Source organism: Electrophorus electricus, chromosome 4, assembly GCF_041902795.1.
Source record: "Electrophorus electricus isolate QZ-2024a chromosome 4, ASM4190279v1, whole genome shotgun sequence".
NCBI lineage: Eukaryota > Metazoa > Chordata > Actinopteri > Gymnotiformes > Gymnotidae > Electrophorus > Electrophorus electricus.
The window spans coordinates 16,936,270-16,957,432 of record NC_137500.1 but is presented as its reverse complement, the minus strand read 5'-3'; the positions used below and the strand labels follow the sequence as shown (position 1 = coordinate 16,957,432).

At 38.2% G+C, this 21,163-nt stretch overlaps 1 protein-coding gene across 1 annotated transcript; it reads left to right on the top strand.

Moving 5' to 3' along the window:
- The first annotated feature begins 985 nt into the window (after window positions 1-985).
- zc3hc1 (zinc finger, C3HC-type containing 1) lies at window positions 986-15,361 on the top strand. The gene is made up of 10 exons (XM_035523787.2): window positions 986-1,223; window positions 3,236-3,338; window positions 3,555-3,705; window positions 3,801-3,884; window positions 3,973-4,100; window positions 6,083-6,219; window positions 9,566-9,809; window positions 9,908-10,096; window positions 11,975-12,187; window positions 14,996-15,361. Exons 1-10 carry the CDS (start codon window positions 1,090-1,092, stop codon window positions 15,092-15,094), a joined length of 1,482 nt encoding a protein of 493 aa, XP_035379680.1. The 5' UTR covers window positions 986-1,089; the 3' UTR covers window positions 15,095-15,361.
- Window positions 15,362-21,163: the final 5,802 nt, after the last annotated feature.

Below are 21,163 nucleotides of genomic sequence, written 5' to 3'. Positions count from 1 at the left end.
TTCACCTGTGCAATTCACTTTATAGCAGTAAGGCCTGCTGGGCAGTTTTGTGTAAATAAATTCACCTGCACAATACAGTGGCTAGCATGGCATTGAGCACTTTCAATCATGGAGCTCAGACCAATTTAAAAACAATACTACTCAAACCACAAAGCCTAGGCAGCCCAATGAGCAGTACAGAGTGACCTATTAGACCCTATCCAAAAATCTCTACTTCAAATTGACAAAAGATGTTAAATTGGTCCAGGTACAAAGTGAAGAATATATCAAATTCTACTGAATTTTTACTGAATTAATTATAAAAGAAATAAAATGACAAAGGCTACTGAAAATTGTATACAAGTTCAAAGACTTTTAGTATACATTAGGATTTAACACAAGGAAAACAGATGGACAGCCAATCAGCTATCACAGAACATACATGTAATACATATTGATTAAAAACATTTAGCTATGACAAAACTGTCACTCTGATGTGATGTGAATATTTAATTTTGGGGAGAACGTTTGTTTTTAAAGTGAGTTTTTCATTTTGGTCCCAGCATTCAGACTAAAAACGTCTTAGGTTATTTTAGATTTTCAATTTTTTACATTTGTCTTGAAATGTGTGTAAGCAATTGTGAAAAACTTTCAAAATTTTCAAAATTCAAAGTCTGTACTATCATTTATTTTTCACATAGTAAATAACTAGTTTCTCCTCCACTTCCTCTCTTTAGGTTTCTCAAGTATTTTAACAAAATCCTTACATTTTTTTCCTAAGACGCTGTATACTTCTTAATGTTTTTCCGAAGCAAACCATAGGTTCACTCCACATAGCAAAAATCATGTCGTATTTCTCAACGTTTTACTTAGGTTGTTTCTGATGCTGTATTATAGTGGACCAGTATAACCCGCTCGGAATAGCATCTAATCCCGGAGCAAACGAACGTGCTACTTTTGACACTGTTCAACTATCACAGTGAGCATGCTCCACGTTGGTGTCGTCATTACCTTCTAATTCTCCTCATTTACAATCTTTGTCCGGAACAGCGCGGTTGTACGGAGCACGAGCTACGGTACAGCACTTTTCTCGACAACCGAAGTTTGAACATGGCAATGGCAGGAAGTCGAATTGAACATAAGGATAAACCAGCAAAAAGCCTATTAATATCTCCTTTAAAAATCAGACAACTCCTCAGTGAGGGTTTTGCCCCGGAAGACAATGAGGATAACGTGTCAAATCGGTAAGTGCGTTTTGCCATGGAAAGAAATGTTAGCTAGCTAGCTAGCTAGCTAGTTAACCTAGGTAAGTTCTAGAGAACTAGTAAAAAATAGCTAGGGAACTATTTAGCTGCTCACCTAAACTATTTCAAACTAAATTAGGGTAACTGTCGCAATAACGATTGGCCACTAGTTACCTAACCTAGCTAGCCAGATAACCAGATGTCTAGTCTATGTTGTACTGCAGCAATTAATATTAGCAGTAGGTGAAAATACATTTTCTTTATATTCATAGCTAGCTAGCTATATTTCGAGGTCCACTACACTAGCGTTAACCTAGCTGTTACATGTCAATAGTACCAACCGTCTACTAACCTAGATAGCTAGGTTAGTTGGATTCCATAAATGGTCACTTCGCCTAAATTGCTATAGAAGCCTGGAATCGGTGGCACCGGAAGCACTAAACAACTACTGCTAGCTAGCCATATAAACATACAAGCAGGATGATGTATAGGTTATATAAGTTAAGTGGTTGGCTACCCTATCTAGCTAGTTATATGTCTAAAAGTTTGTGGACACCTGACCGTCATAGCTCTGTGAGCTTGTTGGATGTCACGTTCGAACAACATGGACATGTGTATAGAGTTGTCCCTCATTTGTGCCTGGCTATAACAGCCTCCACGTTTTTGGCAGGGCGTTCTACAGAATTCTGGAGTGCGTCTGTGGGAATTTGTACCCGCTCAGTGAAGAGCGTCTGTGAGGTCACTGACTGATCCTTGACGAGAATGCCTAGTTTGCAGTCGATGTTCAACTCCAATAAACACATTTGGGATGAGCTGGAAGTCAGAGTTCTTTGCAACCATCCACACTAAACTAGTCAAACCATGTCTTTATAGACCTTGCTTGGTGCAGAGGTGCATAGTCATACCGGATCAGGAAACTTAACAAAACTTGTTCAGCACTGAGCATTCCAGTGGGCAGTGTTCTGGCATCAACCAAACCCAGATTTGTCCATCAGACTCCCAGACAGTGAAGCATGTTTCATCACTCCAGAGAACTTATTTCTTCACAAAGAGATGATCAATTCTCTAAAAGCAATTAATAGATAATAATAAAAGATAATAAATGTTACTGCAGTTTTTTTCTGTTTAGTGAACCAGCCTAGAAGATGGCATTTGTGCTCACTGACAGACTGAGACACATTGCTGGAATGCACATGAAAAAGGTTTTGACCCATTTCTGTAGTAGCTGTACCAGTTTGCAGCACATACAAAATGGTCAGCACTGAAGACAAGAAATAAGCACCTTGTTTGTAAATAGTCTTATCCTATTTTTCATTGTAATTATGTAGTTATGTGATTGGATTACATCCAACAATTATATTTCACTTATGCTACCTAGTGGATTTGTTTGAGTTGGTTTTGGTTCTAGCTATCTCGCTTGCTTATGTGTAATGTGGGATGTTCATGGTGAGGTTAATAGTGATGAGGATATTAACTCAAAACATAGCATACCAGAAATTTGTATACATTTATAATAGTAAATGACAAAGTAGGTTAATAATATTATGCAGTTATGACCTCCTAAACTTAGTTTTTTTCTTAAACTCTCTAAACAAAGCTGCTAGTTAAGTTTAATCAAAAAATCATTCCTTGAATGCAGTCCACCTATATTTGTTTAACTAATTGCCTAAGGCCATGCATCACAGACAAGGTGCTTATTCCTGTCTTCACAGCTAACCACTTTATGTAAACTGTTATATATCTGGTTAGCAAGCTACTGCACAAACAGTAGCCCTCACAGATACAAAGCATAGATGGAATATTTAACCAGAATTAAATCAGATGATGTGGCTGTACCTAACTGTTGTTTACAACTAGTCAGAGCAACTAGGTACCTGTAAAACAGCTGGAGTCAGTTTAGTAATCAAACTATTTAGCTACTCAAATGAAATTTGAAAAGGGACACACACACACACCCACACACATTTATGGTTAATTTGGTGGTGTGACCTGTCTTGTTTTTGTGTTTTTAGCTCTTCTCAAATTTCAAACTCGCTGGGTCCAGAATTTATCAGTGAAGCACATTGTGAGGCTACAAACAAAGATGCTTTCTTTGCCAGAGTGGAATCATACTCTATATCCTTTACTGACTTTTATAAATTCTTCTTGGAAATTGACTGTGCAGATATGAATCGATTTCTAGACATGGTAATGCAATACTACAAGCAAATTTTATAAAGGCAATACTAGTTGTATATTTGTCAGATATTTTAAGTAAAATTACAATGATAACTTAAAAATATTAAGCATTTACCTTTCATTTTCTTTGTAAATATTTCTTAACTTGCAAACTGTTTGAAATGGACTGGAAAGCCCTTCGTTCTCTCTCCTTTGAGATGTGCTCAGTATGGCTGGATAAATGTAGACTGTGACATGCTGAAGTGTTCCAGTTGTCAGACATTTCTTTGTGCATCCCTTCAACCAACACTAGACTTCCAGAAATGTAAGTTAGAATCAAAAGCCTTTTTTAAATGTAAGCTTCAGTTAAGATCAGCTGATAACATTGATAAATATGCTCCATCTTGTTTCCTTTTACAGATGAAGAACGTATTTTGGAGTTGACGAGGCAACTTCAGACACAGCATAAAAAATTTTGTTCATGGCCGGATTTTCCATGCCCTGGTATTTTCCATGCTCCTGAGATTTCTGTTGGTCATTTTTATAGGCTTTTTAAAATTTCCAGTATGTCAGTTGTCTTTTTCTCTTTTAGAAAGATTCTGGATGGTTCCAGTCAGTGAACCTGAAGAACTGTTTAATGATTTCTTGGAGCGTTTCAGGAGTGCTTGTTTGCTTCAACAACAGCTTCCTACCATGAAGTCAGAGCAACTCAAAGCTATGGTGAGATGATTTTTATGCTCTTTTCAGTAATTTCCCTGAAGCAAGAAAAGTACACAATAATGCAAACAGCTTGCCAAAGATAAATTACCTTGCTTTAGGGAATTGTTGAAGTAGACAAGAACACTGAACAAACATAAAAAACAACAATTTCCTATTGCTCTAAGGAGCTTCTGAGCAGTGGCTTCTAAACAGTGGTAGCTCAGTGGTTAAGATACTTCACTAGTAATTAGAAGGTTGCCAGTTCACCCCCACCCCCCCCCCCCCACTGCCAGGTTTCTACTGTTGGGCCCTTGAGGAAGGCCCTTAACCCTCAATTGCTCAAAGTTGTATTCAGTCATGATTAAGTTGCTTTGGACAAAAGCATCAGCTAAATATCATAAATGTACACTTTCAGTGATCATGTCCAAAATGGTACTTTAATATGATGGTTTTAAAATGTAAACCTTTAAAACTGCTTGCACAAAAGACTATAGATTTAATATAACAAATCTTTGCATGCAAGGTTAATTTGTTGTCTTTCAGTAAATCCTGCCCGAGAAATCCAAATTAAAAATGTTTCTACATGATCAGTCTATGTGGTTTGAATTACTTAATATGGCTACCACTAAGAATTTGTTTTGGTGCCTTATGACCAATGATCAATACTACTACTAAATGATACTTTTAAAATAGTGCCGGTGCCTAAACAGTGTCTGAACCAGTACTTCAAACTTTTACTCTGTTTTTAAATTCAAAAGTACACAGTTTCCAGAGAAACAATGTTTCAGCCAGAGGTCCTTCATCAGCTGTGCTCAAAAAAAAAAAAAAAAAAAAAAAAGTGCTCAAAAGTGCCTTTTTAATTTCTCTCTCTCTCTCATACTTACATACACACACTATATATATATATATATATATATATATATATATATATATATATATATATATATATATATATATATATATATATATATATATAACCAGAAATGGCTGATGACATTAAATAATTCCTTTTTATATTTCTAAGGCAAATCTGAACTTCCACACCACTGCACTTTAATCAGTTGATCTTTAGGCATTTTAACTGTGTCTAAGGTACTAGCTACTAGCAAACGATAACCAGCTGCTGCCATCTGAGCAAGTGTGATGTTAAATACTGATGGCAACATGATATGCAGTAATGCTTTTTGATACTTTTAGTGTCAGTTTAGGAGCACCAGAGGGTACATATTTCAATAGACAGCTCAGGAACCTAAAGCAGTACTTTATCGAAAAATGAAATTTGCAATATTTTCCACTTACACTAGCTGTGGACAATTGGCCAAGACCTGTTTGGAGCCCATATTTTGTTTCATTAGTTTAGCACTAAAGTTGACGACTGCAAACATTGCTAACAAGAAATGAAAGTTAACCACAACCCAAATAGCATTCAGAATAAATACATGTCCATAATCTTCTTTCAAGATCATCATGGTTTTAATAAAGGTCTCAGAGACTATTGGGTGTGTTTTAGGATACAGTATGACTGTGTGCATTCCAAACATGACTCATCACCTGGGGTATGTGGAAAACCCATGTAAATTTCTTTCTGTGAAACTATCCCTTTAAACGGCACTGAAATGAGGCACAGAAATCTGCTGTGTGATTGTCTGCTAGATATCATGATAATGATGACCTGTGAGTGTTAACTGAAAACAATGTCTTCAGTTGAAAAACAAAAAGGAGAAAGGATTTGTAAAAGGAAAAAAAAATGGATTTGTAAAAACATCTGCTAATGAGGCTGGAGTAAGATGCCTGATTTTGCAGATTAATGTGTTCATCAAAAGCAGAATCTTTTGACTCATTTGCATTTAGATATATAAATGTAAAGGTAAAAAATGTGTGTGTGTGTATGTATGTATATGTATATATGTATATATATATATGTATGTATATATAAAAATCTCTCTCATACAAGTTGACTTATGTCTCCTGGTTGTTTTTCAACTTTTTATTTGTAATTGCAGACACTGACTGAGGATGTAATCAGCAGTCTTTTGCAATTGGTTGAGGTTGAGCAGAAGATACGGGATGAATCTTCATCAGATCCACTCTGCATACAAATGGCTGCTTGTACGGTGGCCCTATGTGGCTGGGGAGCAAGGTAGGAAGCACATTGAGTTGCTGAAATTGACAAACTGTTGTAGAATATTTCAGGTAGTTACTACATGTTGCTTGAAGGGCTAAGTAGTGTTAAACTAAATACTGGTATGACACAGTATTTGACACATGGATTTTGCCATATGGATACCATGGTAAGTCCAAAAATGACAAATCATAAACAGCCCCAGTCACAAGACAAAATAAATGCAAACATGAATGGCTGCAAATGACAAACGCATTTGAAAAGCCCTCAATGTCATTTGTCACTTTTTCATTGAAATTCATATTGGGACTAATCTGATTAGGGATGCACAATAACATACTAACAAATGCATCACCTCAGGGAACAATTCACTGCTGAACTACAGCAGAAATAAATGGATTAAATATCAATTTTTTTATTTTTAATAATCCATATTGGATTGCATGGATTATTAATTCCATAAATCAAAGTATGTTTACCCAGCTCTAATAAATAGATTTTGCCATGAATGACAGCAAGGTTTTGTTAGCAGTCATGTCAGATAGATCTTTGTCAACAGTCAAATACAGTGTGTGGTAGTGAGCTGTTTCTCCTGAACCCAAAGTGTACGATACATGTATGAGCAATTGAGTGGTTAAAATTCAGATAAGCTGTTTCAAGCATACTTTTATTCAGTGTTTGAATACTGTGTTGAAATAATTGTTTAACATCAGTTATTAGATGATATACTGAAGACCTACTACTCCCTGCCAATCATTTTGTGTGATTGGCCATCCCTGCAAAGCTGCTCCCATTCTGCTGTTTCACCTATCTCTGTCTGTCTCTCTTCTGTCTGCTTTTCTTTTTTTGGGAGCATTATGTTTGGAGCAGTGCGCCCAGCTTATTCAATAAAATCATACTTTGAGATATGATTGAGTACCCCTCCCTCTGACTGCTTTAAGAAATTAACAAAGATTTAAGAAATTACCAACGGCCTGGTGGTTCAATCATTCAGCAGGTGGACCTGATCTGGCATACTCAGTTTCTTAGGAAAAATATAGGTACCTGCTTACCAATGTTCAGCCATCTATGTGCAACCGTTCACCAGAAATCCCTTGCTGCACACACTGTGTGTGTGTGTGTGTGTGTGTGTGTGTGTGTGTGTGTGTGTGTGTGTGTGTGTGTTTTTTACCCACCACAATTGTGGCTGTCCTTTTAAATGGCCTTAAAACATACTTCCAGTATAAGATGATGCTATAAAGAAGCTAATATTGTCTTTTAGTAAGTTGTTGAACATTGTGATGTTTTAGCAAAAGTCTTGCTCACTCTATGTATAGTGACTAATGACTGTGCATGCGGAGAGGTTTTTGGGCACTTGGGAGATGTCTAGCATGCCTAGTGAAATACTGTGTAGCTCCTAAATAATTTCATGTTTATGCTCAAAATTGTTCTTTATATGATAAGACCCTGGTGAATCAGGAAATGTAGAGCATGACAAAAAATTAATCTCCAGCATCCAAGTACACATTATAAACCCCAAAAATAAAAGGTGCGTTTTTTCCTTTGACATTTCCTCCTGTATTAGATGAGCTCAAATGGAAATGATGGAAAAATAAGTCTCATCCTAGTTGACCCTCTTGGTAGACCTCCAGTGGGAGTAGACCTTATCAGATGCTTGAACCACCTCAGTTGACAATTCTCAATACAGAGAAGCAGCTCAACTCTGAGCTCTTTCTAAATAGCTGAGCTCCCCATCCCATCAGGGAGTCTGAGTCCTGCTACCTTGCAAAGAATGCTAATTCTGGCCGCTTATATCCGTGATCTAATGATCTCCACAGTTCATAATCATAGGTGAGGGTGTGATCATAAATTAACTGGTAAATTTGAGTTTCGCTTTATAGCTCAGCTCAAACTTCATCACTACAGTCCAATACAATGACTGCATTACTGCAGTAACTGCACTTGATCTGTAGTCAATCTCATGATCCTGCTTCCCATCATCTCATGAACAAGACCCCAAGATATTTAAACTCATCCACTTGGGGAGATTTCTTACCTTCTACCTGGAGGGATCTTGCCATTATTTTAGATTTACATTTATTTAACAGATGCTACTTAGTCTCCTTAGCTAGCATAAATAGGTTTGTCCAGAAATACCCTTAACTGCTACCACCAAAACCAAGTGTCTGTGCTGAAATCTAGAGAGAGAGCTACGGTATCAGTCTGCTGTTAAATAAAACACAATTCAAGAACAAGTAGTAAACAAAGCAAATATGAGTACATTTAAAATCACCTTTACAGGTGCCTTTTCTGGGAGATAAGGCACACCCTTGGTAGAGTCCAATACCCACACTAAATACAAGGATCAAATCACCTGTAATGTGTTTTTATTTATATATATATATATATATATATATCACTTCTGTTTTGTCAGGGTTAAGTGAGGGAGAGTTTCTCGACATCCAGTATCTGACATCCTGCATCCATGCATTCCTCAATAATGCTAAGATGAAAAGACTCAATTTATGTTGACAAACAGGAAAGGACTATTCCTCTAATCCCAAACATTTTTGAGTCTGTCTAGTAAATTTTGTGATCTATAGTGTCAAATACTGCACTGGGATCAAGCATTATATGCAAAGAGACATAACCCTGAAAGCTAGCAACAGGTCATTAACTATTATAATTGTAGTTTGGGCCTGGTTTGCTGCATCTGGGCTAGGACAGCTGGCCGTCATTGAGCAGAATCTCAAGAAAACATAAGTCATGCAGCAAGACAAACACCCTAAGCACCAAAGTCAATCTACCAAAGAATGGTTGAAGAAGATTAAAGTTAAGCTTTTGGAATAGCCATGTCAAAGTCCTAACCTTAACACTATAGATATGTTGTGGAAGGACCTGAAGCAAGCAGTCCATGGGAGGAAACCCACCAACAACTGAGCTGAAGCTGTTTTGTATGTAGGAATGGGCTAATATTCCTCTAAAATGATGTGCAGGACTAATAAACCATTGCTGGAAATGTTTAGTTGGAGTTATTGCTACACAAGGGGATCAAAACACCTACTGAAAGGTTCAGATGCTTTTTCAACACATGTATGTAATATTGGATAATTTATCAATAAATAAATGACGGAGTCATTTATTTTTTGTCTCATTTGTTTGATTTGGTTTACTTTATCGACTTGTAAAAATCTGATTAGGTTTTAGGTCAAATTTATGAAGAAATATAGAAACTTTCATGCACCACTGTAGTATGTTCAAATTTTGTAGTTTCCTTGTGATACTTATGACCTTATGTAGATCTCAGCTCGATGATTTGTGTATTGTTTGGTATCTTTTGAAAGGATTTCTTAATGGCTGTGCATGTTTACCTGTTTTTGTTTAGCCCCAGTCTATGTGCAATGAATCTCCCCATTCTCACCTGCACATACTGCATGAGGAAAGTAGGGCTGTGGAACTTCTACCAGTTGGATGGTGTCGGTGACGGGGATAACTTCTCATTCTACCAATCCACAACTCCAGTGCAGGAGGGCCGAAGTGGGGATAGATTAACTCCTACCTCCCCCTCTCAGTCACCAACCCCATGTCGAATGAAGCTGCGTAGCCAGGACACTACGCGCACAGAGCAGGTGATGCACACCGGTATTAAATTTATCATCTTAAATTATAAGTGAAGTGTTTTGATACTGGCACTAATGCCCAGTTGTAATCCTGTGTTTGAATATAGTCTGAGAGTTCCTCGTCCCCCCTGGTGGTTCGAACTCGGAGCAGGGACTCTCCTAGCCCCAGTGAGGAGATGAGGGGCAAAAGGCCTGTGACCCGTAGCCGAGGACATGGAGACGGCCTGATGGCAGAAATGCCCTCCAGTCCCCAGAGAAAGACAAAACGTCCACGACTCTCCTCTGCTAGTAGTCCTGTAAGAACAGTTTTGTCAATGTATTTCCATGACAATCAAGACAATTTTAATCTCAGTAAACTGTTGCATAATTTTTGTACGAATTAAGGCTAAAGTGTATACATTAATTTTTAATTGTACCTCAGAAGACTGAATTCCAACTGAATGTTTGTATAGGCAGTAGTAAAAATGAGCTGTTCAAAAAAAAAAAAAAAAAAAAAAAAAAGGAAGGCTGTCATAACTGTATGTATACACACATGCTTCCCAGCTGTTTTTCTTGACATTCTCCTTGCTTTTTTCCTGTCTGTAAGGATGACTTACTGCCAGGGGAGCAGCCAGAATTTTTGCATTAGGGTGGAGCCAGTTGTTTTGGGTGGGGTTTGTTTTTTTGTTTTTTTTTGGTTGGGTTTTTTGGTGGCAAAAATAAGTAATTCAAATTCATTTCATTCTGGTTGTTATTCACAAGCGTACGAGAAGTGAATTTCTATGAATTTACACTGACTACAAATGCCAAAAGGTGAAAGTGACTGAAGATCCAACTTTTTGTAAAATATTTTGCAATATTTGTAAAATAATGCTATAGAGCATTTCTTTATAGAGTAAATACTGTTTACATTTACATTTGACTAAATACTAAAATATTTAAAAACTTCTCCAGATCATAAAGTTGTATTTGGTGATTCCTTGTGGTTGCACACAAACAGGAATTATATTTTGCATTACCTGACTTCTGAAAATCAAGTAGCAATTTAGCAGCCATGTTCCTGTGTACATCACTGTTCTAAATCGTGATGGAGTTAGTGTTACTGTCTTTAACAACATTTTGCATAACATGTTAGATTTAATGTTTAAACCAGTGATTCTCAAACTGTTGTTCCTAATAGAACGGCCAGTGACTGTACATTGGTGTACAGTGGTACACTATGACTCTTGGCAGCATGTAATGCTCTTCCTAATGGAAGATATTTCACTACAGGGCAATGGTAGCTCGGAGGTTAAGGTACTTGACCAGTAATCAGAAGGTTGCCAGTTCAAGCCCACCACTGCCAAGTGGCCACTATTGGGCCCCTGAGCAAGGCCTTTAACCCTCAGTTGCTCAAGTTGTATTCAGTCATAATTGTAAGTCACTTTGGATAAAAAACATCAGATAAATGTAAGAATTCTGCAAATTCATCACTATTTTCATTAGAAAGTTCTAATGATATCTGAGGTGGGTGGATAACGAGCTTATCAGCTAATCAGTTAGATGCTTAGTTTGATGAGAGGTGGTACTTGGTTAAAGAAGTGTGAGAACCACTGGTTTTCACAGTATAATACTGGTGTTTTAGTTGTCAATGTTGTCAATATAATGCAAGCTATATATATATATATATATATATATATATATATATATATATATATATATATATATAATATTTTATTTATTTATTTATTTATTTATTTATTTTGGGGGGGGGGGGGGTTGTTTTTTTGTTGGAAAACAAATTCCATCATGCTGTCAACTAAGGTTACCAGCTAAAATCCAAATTAATTTCGAGTTATTTATTTATTTTAGTTTTGTGACTGGGATTTATGTCCCGTTCTTCTGAGGTAATGTCTTACATTACAGGTCCCTTAACAAACATTGACTGAGTTAACATTAATAACTTATTTCAGCATTAATAACCCATTCACAACATTAAAAAGTAATTAAGACATTTACTGCATCATTGCCCAGCTGCATGAGCTGGGAGCTTAATGTAGATCACTGACTGACAACAAAATCAGATTCTGTGGTCTGCAAGAAAGCTGACAACTTAGTTGTAAAGTATTACCTCTAAACTCATATTTGACTTATGGTAAGTAGTTTTTGCTGATTCTTTTTACCAGGTGCTAAAGTCATTTGGTCTTTTGTTGCAGGAAGGGCTCTTGCACAGGAATTTGTTTGACCCAGTTGCTCAGCATAGAAACTGGTGTCCATGGGTGAATGTAGTTGGTGATAATTGGAGCCTGGATACGACACTGTCTGTAGAATGTGAAACGGAGCTTCCTCAGTCTGGTTGGAGAATGGCACTCCAACTCCTCCTAACGATGAAAAGGAGCATTAGCCCAGTAGCGTCCAATACAGCTCAGGTGAGCACTTTACAGTATTTTCCTTTTTTTCCAAGAATAGCTCTTTGTGTTGCATTCAAACTTTCATTAGTCCAAACATTATTCTATATTTGGAACACAATGCCAGTTTATCCCTTACTCAGAAACAAAAGATGGGAGAAAACAGCAAATGAAAATGCTGCCTGTAGCATTCTCTGGCACTGAATATTTCTACCAGGAATTCTTAAGCCTCTTAAACAACTGTAAGATTACTTCTGTCTTGGCTTACATTGAGTGCACAATGTTATTTTGCCTTTTACAGGTGTATTTAAAATTAATACCACACCTATTACTGTTTGTGAATTGTAAATCTGGAGGCCGTGGTAGCTCAGTGGTTACGATACTTAACTAGTAATCAGAAGGTTGCCCCAGTTCAAGCCCCATCACCGGCAAGTTGCCACTGTTGGGCCCTGAACAAGGCACTTAATCCTTAATTGCTCAAGTTGTGATCAGTCACATTTGTAAATCATTTTGGATAAAAGCATCAGCTAAATGCCATAAATGTACACTTTCAATGATCATGTCCAAAATGGCACTAGTTTAAAAATGTAAACCTTTAAAATGTCTTGCACAAAATACTATAGATCTTTGCATGCAAGATTTGGTTCCTTTCAGTAAATCTTGGCTGGCAAATCCAAGTTAAAAATGTTTCTACATGATCTGTCTATGAGGTTTGAATGACTTAATATGGCTACCACTAAGAATTTGTTTGGGCGGCTTATGACCAATACTGCTACTAAATGATACTTTTAAAATGGTGCCATTGCCTAAACGGTGCCTGAACCAGTACTTCAAACTTTAACCAAAATTGCACAAGCAAAGATGTGGCAAATTTGGCCACAAATTCTTTCTATTTATAAAGTTGTTTTTGTTTTTTTTTTATAGAATGGCAGGATTGTCTTGCTGGCACTCCTACATGTACATGGACTAAGCTTTTGATATGATGGCAAAAGACTAAGTCCAGTCTAGGCTTTGAGCAAGCAAAAAAGACAGTCACTTCTCTAACTCACTAACTATACAAAAACCTTACACCTGATGTGTTGCTTTATATACAGTGATTGTACAAAAGGGACACATACAAATGGTTAGCTAAATACAATCACTATGTACACTATATAACCAGCAAATCAGACACAGAAGCCGAATAGCAAGCAAAAACCAGTACAACAGAAATACAGAACAAACAATGAAATAGCAAACCATGAATCAAAAGTGCAAGTGGACTCTAGGCTGGCTGGACGTGCACATGTATAGCTCCTTTTACTGACCCAGGAAGATGACACAAATATGATGGCACAACTGTACTGGACCATCAACTGCTTCCTAAAATGGAATTGTTAACTATAGCATTCATCTGTCCATTTACTTTGAATACGGCACCATATATGGCCTAGGCATTGTTGATGCAATACACTGTGGAACCTGAAGCTTTCTACCAATTTCCGAACCCACACTTCAACCCATCTGCTGATATTTCTAGCTTCTCCTCACTTTCCACTACACTGGCCGTCATGCACAAACCTAATTGCTCTACTACTGACACTAATGGGCATAAAGTGAACCTTTTTATAAATTGAGATACAAGCACAGTGTCCCTGCAGTAAACTAACCTAACATGCTGAAAAAATATATGCTTCACTATCCCAGCCCCTGATGTAATTTACAACTAGGATTTTTATCTACCAACTGTCCAAAGTTTTGCGGAGTTGGAAAGATGCCGCAAGTTGCTTCAAGCAAAAAATGTAATGTGATCTAAAAGCCACTGGCCATCTGTATATTCCTCCTTTAAGAGAGTACCTCTTTGCCATTTGGTGAAGCATACCTCTGCCAGTCTTTGTGGTGCAGTAGTGTGTGTTTTGCGTTTAACTTTGTGCCTATCAATAATGACAACAATTTGGTGGGCAGTGCTTAGAATATGCACATTATTGTCTGGTTTGAATTGCAGTACTTTTTTGCAGTTTGCAGCACTGCCCTTTTTTATGGATGGTGACCATTCCCATCTGTTCTTATTTGTGGTGCCCTGACCAGATTAAGTGAAGTTGTTGTTGTTGTTTTAAGTTGAAAAGTTGTTGGTGGTGAAGTTTTTCTTCTTTCCTGGGTAAGGCTCATCAATCTTCACCACCACCATTTCTCCAAGTCACTATTTGATGCTTTGGGACTTCTCTTTACCCAGATATGGCATACAGTGGTAAATTGTCTCTGAATCGTTCGCAGTGTCTGAAGTCAGACGAAGCACTACTCCTCTAAAGCATCAATAAAACATTAGCAGCGGTCATTTTTCTCTTTCATAACTTTTTTTTTAATTATTGTTATTTGGACTTTTCTGCTGATGTCATGTTATCCTATTGATTCCATTTTACTTGGTAAACTAGGAGCTATTCATCAGGTTTTTACCAGCTGTTTTCTGAGTTAAACTGAATCCACGTTATCAAGGTAACGACCGACATGCTGGAATAGGGGAAAAGTAGCTGATTTAAGGAGATGAGATGCCATTCATAATAAATATCGTTAAAACGACCACTACGGCCTTTTGAGGTATAAATGCACAAAATATTTTTGTGCTTTATAATATTAAAATAATGTCAGACTAAAATATGATTTAATGGTATAAGTCTCAGTTTGGAAGACATGGATGGTTTATTTTCAAAATGGTCAAAATATAAATATATGCATATTGGTATTGCCATTTACTCAGAAGTTTATTCCTTTACTTTTTGTCAACAAAACAGCACTATTCACATTATTGCATGTGCTTTTACTTTGATTTCCTCATTCTTTTGTCTCCTCCAGGGTCCTGAGGACAAGTCAAAAAGGGTATCCTCAATATTTCAACACCTTTCCACTAGATCTTCTGAGGAGGAGAAAAAGGATTCCAAAATATGTTGCTGACTGCAATCAAATGTTCTGTTCTTATTAAAAATGGTAGTAGTATTGTTTCATCTGTGTGTTTAGTATGCTATTAGAGCTCTGTGTAATACCAATTTTGACTAATTTCAAAGAAATTGACATCGCACCTTCTTTGAAAAGGTATTTCTGACGTTTTATGCTCACAATACAGGACATGTCAACCTACTAGTCTGGCAATGTGTAGTGTACTTGAAAGTTGATTGTATGTGGTGCTCCCCCAATAAAATAATAAAATGTCTTTTGTAATATAGTAAAGTCTCTCCCCTTTTGTGTGACAGCATCAAGTTTGCTTTCCTCCACTGTATATTTATGTTTAGACTGCTTTTAAAACCCATCCACTTACCATCCAATAGAACACAAGTTATCATATTCCATGGAACAACAGCAATTTGTGTTTTGTGTAGCAAAAACACAATTTTGAGTTATTGAAAGGAGGCATCACCGTGAAATATAGGGAAAATGTCAACTCGTACTTGAGCGGTACCAACGGTTTATTAAACATCAGTATCATTTCTAAATTAGCTCAAATTTTGTGCAGTTACCGAATACCATTGCTTCAAATATATATGCCACAACGACTAACTTGATAAGTAAATGTGAAGTTTATTTGAATGAATGAATATACATATTGAGGTTGTGAGACAGGTGTTATTGACTACTATGGTGGACTTGGCTCAGGTGTACAGAATCCCTATCGAATGATAACTGAGGGAGAAAAGAAAGGGGTAGAACTTTTCAAAAGCCAGAGAACTCTAACTATGGTGCTAACTCAGCTAAAACTAGCCTATCGTAATGCCAAGCGGGATAGCGTAACTACTGAAGGGTTGCCTAAAAGGGAGAAGGTTCCCATTTCTATTATACATTGCCTAGCCAAAAAAAAAGGTCACACATTAATATTTCGTTGGACCGTCTTTAGCTTTGATTACGGCATGCATTTGCTGTGGCACACAAGCTTCTGCAATGTCACATTTATTTCTGTCCAGTGTTGCATACATTTTACCCCAAGGTCTTGTATTCATGGAAGATTTGGACCACTGCGCAGTCTTCTGCAGCACATCCCAAAGATTTTCAATGGGGTTCAGGTCTGGACTCTGTGGTGGTCAATCCATGTGTGAAAATGATGTCTCATGCTCCCTGAACCACTCTTTCACAATTTGAACCCAATGAATCCTGGCATTGTCATCTTGGAATATGCTTGTGCCATCAGGGAAGAAAAAATCCATTGATGGAGTAACCTGGTCATTCAGTATATTCAGGTAGTCATTGACCTCATTCTTTGGGCACATAACGTTGCTGAACCTAGACCTGACCAACTGCAGCAACCCCAGATAATAGCACTGCCCCCACAGGCTTGTACGGTAGGCACTAGGCATGATGGGTGCATCAATTCAGCCACCTCCCTTCTAACCCTGATGCGCCCATCACTCTGGAACGGTAAATCTGGACTCATCAGACCACATGACCTTCTTCCATTGCTCGAGAGTGCAATTTGTATGTTCCCTAGCAAATTGAAGCCATTTTTGCCAGTTAGCCTCACTGACAAGTGGTTTTCTTAAGGCTACACAGCTGTTTAATCCCAATCCCTTGAGTTCTCTTCACATTGTGTGTATGGAAATGCTCTTTCACTATTAAACATATCCCTGAGTTCTACTGCTTTTCTACAATTTGATTTCACCACATGTTTAAGTGATCGCCGATCACGATCATTCAAGATTTTTTTTTTCAGACTACATTCCTTCCTTGAAGATGATGTTTCCCCACTGTCCTTCCACTTTTTAATAATGCGTTGGACAGTTCTTAACCCGATTTTAGTAGTTTCAGCAATCTCCTTAGCTGTTTTATATGAATGGAAAATATAGCTCTTACTTTTATTTCAAGGGACAGTTGTAGAAAGGCTGAAGCTTAGGTGTGGCCATGGTCGGCTGGACATAACACCCGATCCCTGATCTTCTCTGCTCCGTTGACGATCCTGCACAAAAGGTTGTTCCGAACTGGTGCGCCTGGGCTTCGCTGAGATGGAGAGTTCCTTGACTTTGTAGATGTCAATTCGAGAGCATATCCTAGATGTAGCTTTGTAAAACTCTAAGGCCGGCTACTTGACACTAATTACTGTTGGCCAAACAGGATTGATTCAAATTTTACCAATGAGGCAAAAACAAAAATTTCATTCCATTTACAGAGTAGAGGAAAGCAAATCAAATGGTTTACGACAGACTAACACACTAGATACAAGACGCATAAAATATGACACTATTCTAAGTACTTAATTCTTCTCACAAGAGGTTCCAACTTTATATGAACATGAATGGAACAAATATTGCTCTTACATCAGTTTCCAGGGACAATGATTAATTTGGCCGGTCCGTCTGTGCAAAAGGGGTCACTGAAGTTTAGGTGTGGGCATGTTCGGCTGGAAATAATACCTGATCCTGAATTTCTGATGCGCTGCTTATGACCCAGTATCAAAGGTTGTCCTGAAACAGGGAGCCTGAGCTTCAAGTGTAGAGCTGAGATGGACGATTCATTGACTTTACAGGTTTCAATGTGAGAGTATCCTAGATGTGGCCAATGAGATGTTACCAATGAGGCAAAAACAAAAATTTCACTCCATTTACAGAGTAGTGGAAAACAAATTAAACTTTATGACAGACTAACACACTAGATATAAGATAAACATAAAATAAGACACTATGCTAAGTACTTAATTCTTCTCGCGAGAAGTTCTAACTTCTTTTCTGGATCCAACTTTCATCACTTTTAACCACTTAAAAAGTAAAGTTTGGGCCATGTGTCCTGATGGGGTAATAAACCTTCCTTACAGAGTGGTTTGGGGAACTGAGCCAGCTGAGCCAAAGGAGTTTTGGTATTCATAAAACAAGGCCTCTTAGAGTGGTGTTATGAGTTGTCCCAGGGGTGAAGGTCTGGTTGCTCCATAGGGCAGCAAATGGTATTCTAGAGCACCTTGATAAAGAAATTTCTGTGAGGGATGTTGGGTTACCTTAAGTTTAATTGCAGGAGCTGCTGCAGCTTCCACTACAAACCCATGTCCAGTCTCAGAGTAGCAATACACTCAGGGACCAGTAGTTTTTTGGTTACATCCGCTAGCAATTTCCATTCATGTGCTTCAACCCATCTACCAGTATTTATAGCCTGCACTCGCTCTCCAATACCCTGCCCCTCATGCACAAACCTAACCTCTTTTTTTTTGTATCCCTGTTAGCATTAACCTCTAAGCGCTTATCAAATAAACATTGTAATGCATTAAGCTTCTGATTGTTTTCATGTATATCATCCCTGCTGCAAACTAACCTCACATACTGACATATTATGTAGCCAGCAAAAAATAGTTTACTTATAATTTTTCACTAATTAGTACTTACAGGCCACCAGGTAAATGTAATGGAAATTACATTGCTATAATGTGGGAGGCTGAGCAAGACACGAAGAGGAGCCATGATACACACAACGACATTTATTTGCAACACTGAAGACAAGGTAGCACTACGGCTATTGTGAGATCAAACACTGACAATACCAACACTTACACCCAGGACATATATACGCTCACATTAACACAACGAGGAACAGGTGTGAAACACATGGGTAGACATTTGGGGAGAGGGGCCATCCCATGAGAGTTGCATTTGTGTCACAAGAACATGGAGCAGATGTCACGGTTGCTCCCTCCTCGCTTCCATGTTCCATGGTTTCCCTGTCTTGTGTATTGTTTTGGCTCCATTCCGTAGTTTCATTTACCCCACCCCTTGTTTGGTTTTCTACACCTATTCCTCATTTCTAGTCTTGTTAAGGTAATGTATTGAAACACTTGTTCCCTGTGTCTTTGCTGTTCATTGGATGTATGTCAGTAGGTTTATTGTTTATCAAAGTCTAACCTCTATGTATGTAAGTCATGTTTATTTATCCTAGCCTGTATGTTAATTCTTGCCTTCGTTTCTTCAAGCCTCCATTTGTTTCATTGTAGCCACTGTTTGTGTTTATTAGTTGTTCGTGTACCCTAGACCTTGTTCTAATCATGTGTCCTCATACTCTCCATATTGGTAAATTGACCCTGGACTACACTGATGACTACGACTCTGGATTTGCCCCTAATAAATCTCGCTCTTCTCCGCACATGCGTCCACCTCCTTACCGCTCACTCTTACAGATGTCACTTCCTCTTTGTAAACTGTGCGCATTGCTAGAATATCATAACAACCATACCTAGTATAATTTGCTAATCCGACAGGGAGCCAAACAACTCCTTTTTGGAGGTTGCTTGTGAGTGTTGAGAGAAGCATAAGAAACGCAGAGGGAAGGTGCCTTACAGAAGGTGCCTTACTGTGTGTGTGTGTGTGTGTAACTGAGATGCCCTCAGGCTGAGATGAACAATAAATACGATTTGCTTTTGCTTTACCCATTGGTCTTCAGCTCATCATTATTATAGGACTGGAGATTTCCATGACATAACCTATTTAGAATTTCTACAAATTCAGTGTCAAATTTATTCACATTTATTTACAACACAATCACAATGTAGCTCATGTTACAAATGTATGGGTCCATATCCCTAATGAGCAAGCTGTGACAGTGGCAAGGAAAAACTCCCTGGACAGAATTAAGGAACAAAACTTAGAAGGACCAAGACTCAAGAGTGAACCAATCTTTCATTGGGCAGCCCAACTAGTAACTAGTCCATGCTTTATTAGATTACATTGTAGATGTTGGAGCCTAAGATACTCTATTGAGTCTAGGTTGGGTGGGCTCTTTCTGACTTGGTAGTATCAGTTCATATACTGGCATCATCAGTTCATCTACAGGAGGAACCCAGATATTTTCTTACTTTGTCACTGATGAGCAAGTCTAGTACATTGTTGGCATCATCTCCGCAGTAGCATGCAAATAAAAAAGAAAGCTGTAGGCTAGGTCTGTAAAGATGAACACCTCATAAACAGTCCTTATAGAGTAGATGTGCCAGTGACAAGTATGTAGCTCTGGCAGGTTTATCTGTAGCCCTTACTGCTCTCTAGCTGTTTATCAACTTTTTCCTTGGACTTAACTACAGTCTACCTGGAAAGCAACAATTTTCATCAGACATCAAAGACTACTTTATCATCATAAACTACAGCCAAAGAACTACCAAAAACGTAAGCAATGTTAAAAAAATGTTTTCTATCATGGCTGCTTTCATTCTCCTTCAGTGCGCTGAGTGCAACATGTTCAGTTATTCTTCATCTGTCATTAGCAATCTGTTTTATCTGTGAGAAATGTAGATTAATTGATAGTCTGACAGAGAAGATTCTAGCACTAGAAGTGTGCATCCAGACCTTAGAAAGTGTTAGACCTATTGAGGAATCGTACAAGCTCTGGATACCTTAGGGGAAGTTAAATAGCTGTCTGACACTACAACCCTTGTTTGGCACTACAGCCCCTGCAGCAGGGCGAATGGGTGACATTACAGTGAAATAGCCAAGCTTTGTCTCACCCACAGGAGCACTATACACCACCAGTTGAGAAGCCTGTAGAAAGCGCTCTGGTTAGAGGGGACTATATTTTGTGACACGTGAAATTAGCTAGGCCTTTAGGGACACCGGCAGTAGTAGTTAGTTGCATACCAGGGGCTAGGGCACCTTCGCCAGTCAGAGATTACTAAAAATAATACTGAAGAGGTGTGTCAATTAACGAAGGCGATGTCCGATGATGTAGTATGTTCTGGTCCCATCCCAATGCGGCGTGGTGATATAACATACAGCCGGTTATCTTTGCTCAACTGCTGGATGTCCAAGTGGTGCTCATGAAACAACGGGGGTTTATAGAAGATTGAAACACATTCAAGGGCAAGCCTGGCCTTTTAGGGCAGGATGGTATCCATCTTATCAGGGAGGGCGCTGCCCTCCTTTCCTGTAACATAAGCCATAGTCATATGACAGACCTAGTTAACCAATGACAATCTAGAGCAGAAGCCAGGCAGCAGACAATGAGGCTAAACCAACCGCCTGTTTGTTGCTATGTGACGTCACCCGAGGTTCATTATATTGACACTGTGCTTGTTCC

Excerpts from the sequence above, each read along its gene's own strand:
- zc3hc1 (XM_035523787.2), top strand. The coding sequence starts at position 1,090 with ATGGCAATGGCAGGAAGTCGAATTGAACATAAGGATAAACCAGCAAAA. Across the intron at positions 4,101-6,082 it reads CAGAGCAACTCAAAGCTATG|ACACTGACTGAGGATGTAAT; the intron begins GTGAGATGATTT and ends TTGTAATTGCAG. Across the intron at positions 10,097-11,974 it reads TCTCCTCTGCTAGTAGTCCT|GAAGGGCTCTTGCACAGGAA; the intron begins GTAAGAACAGTT and ends CTTTTGTTGCAG.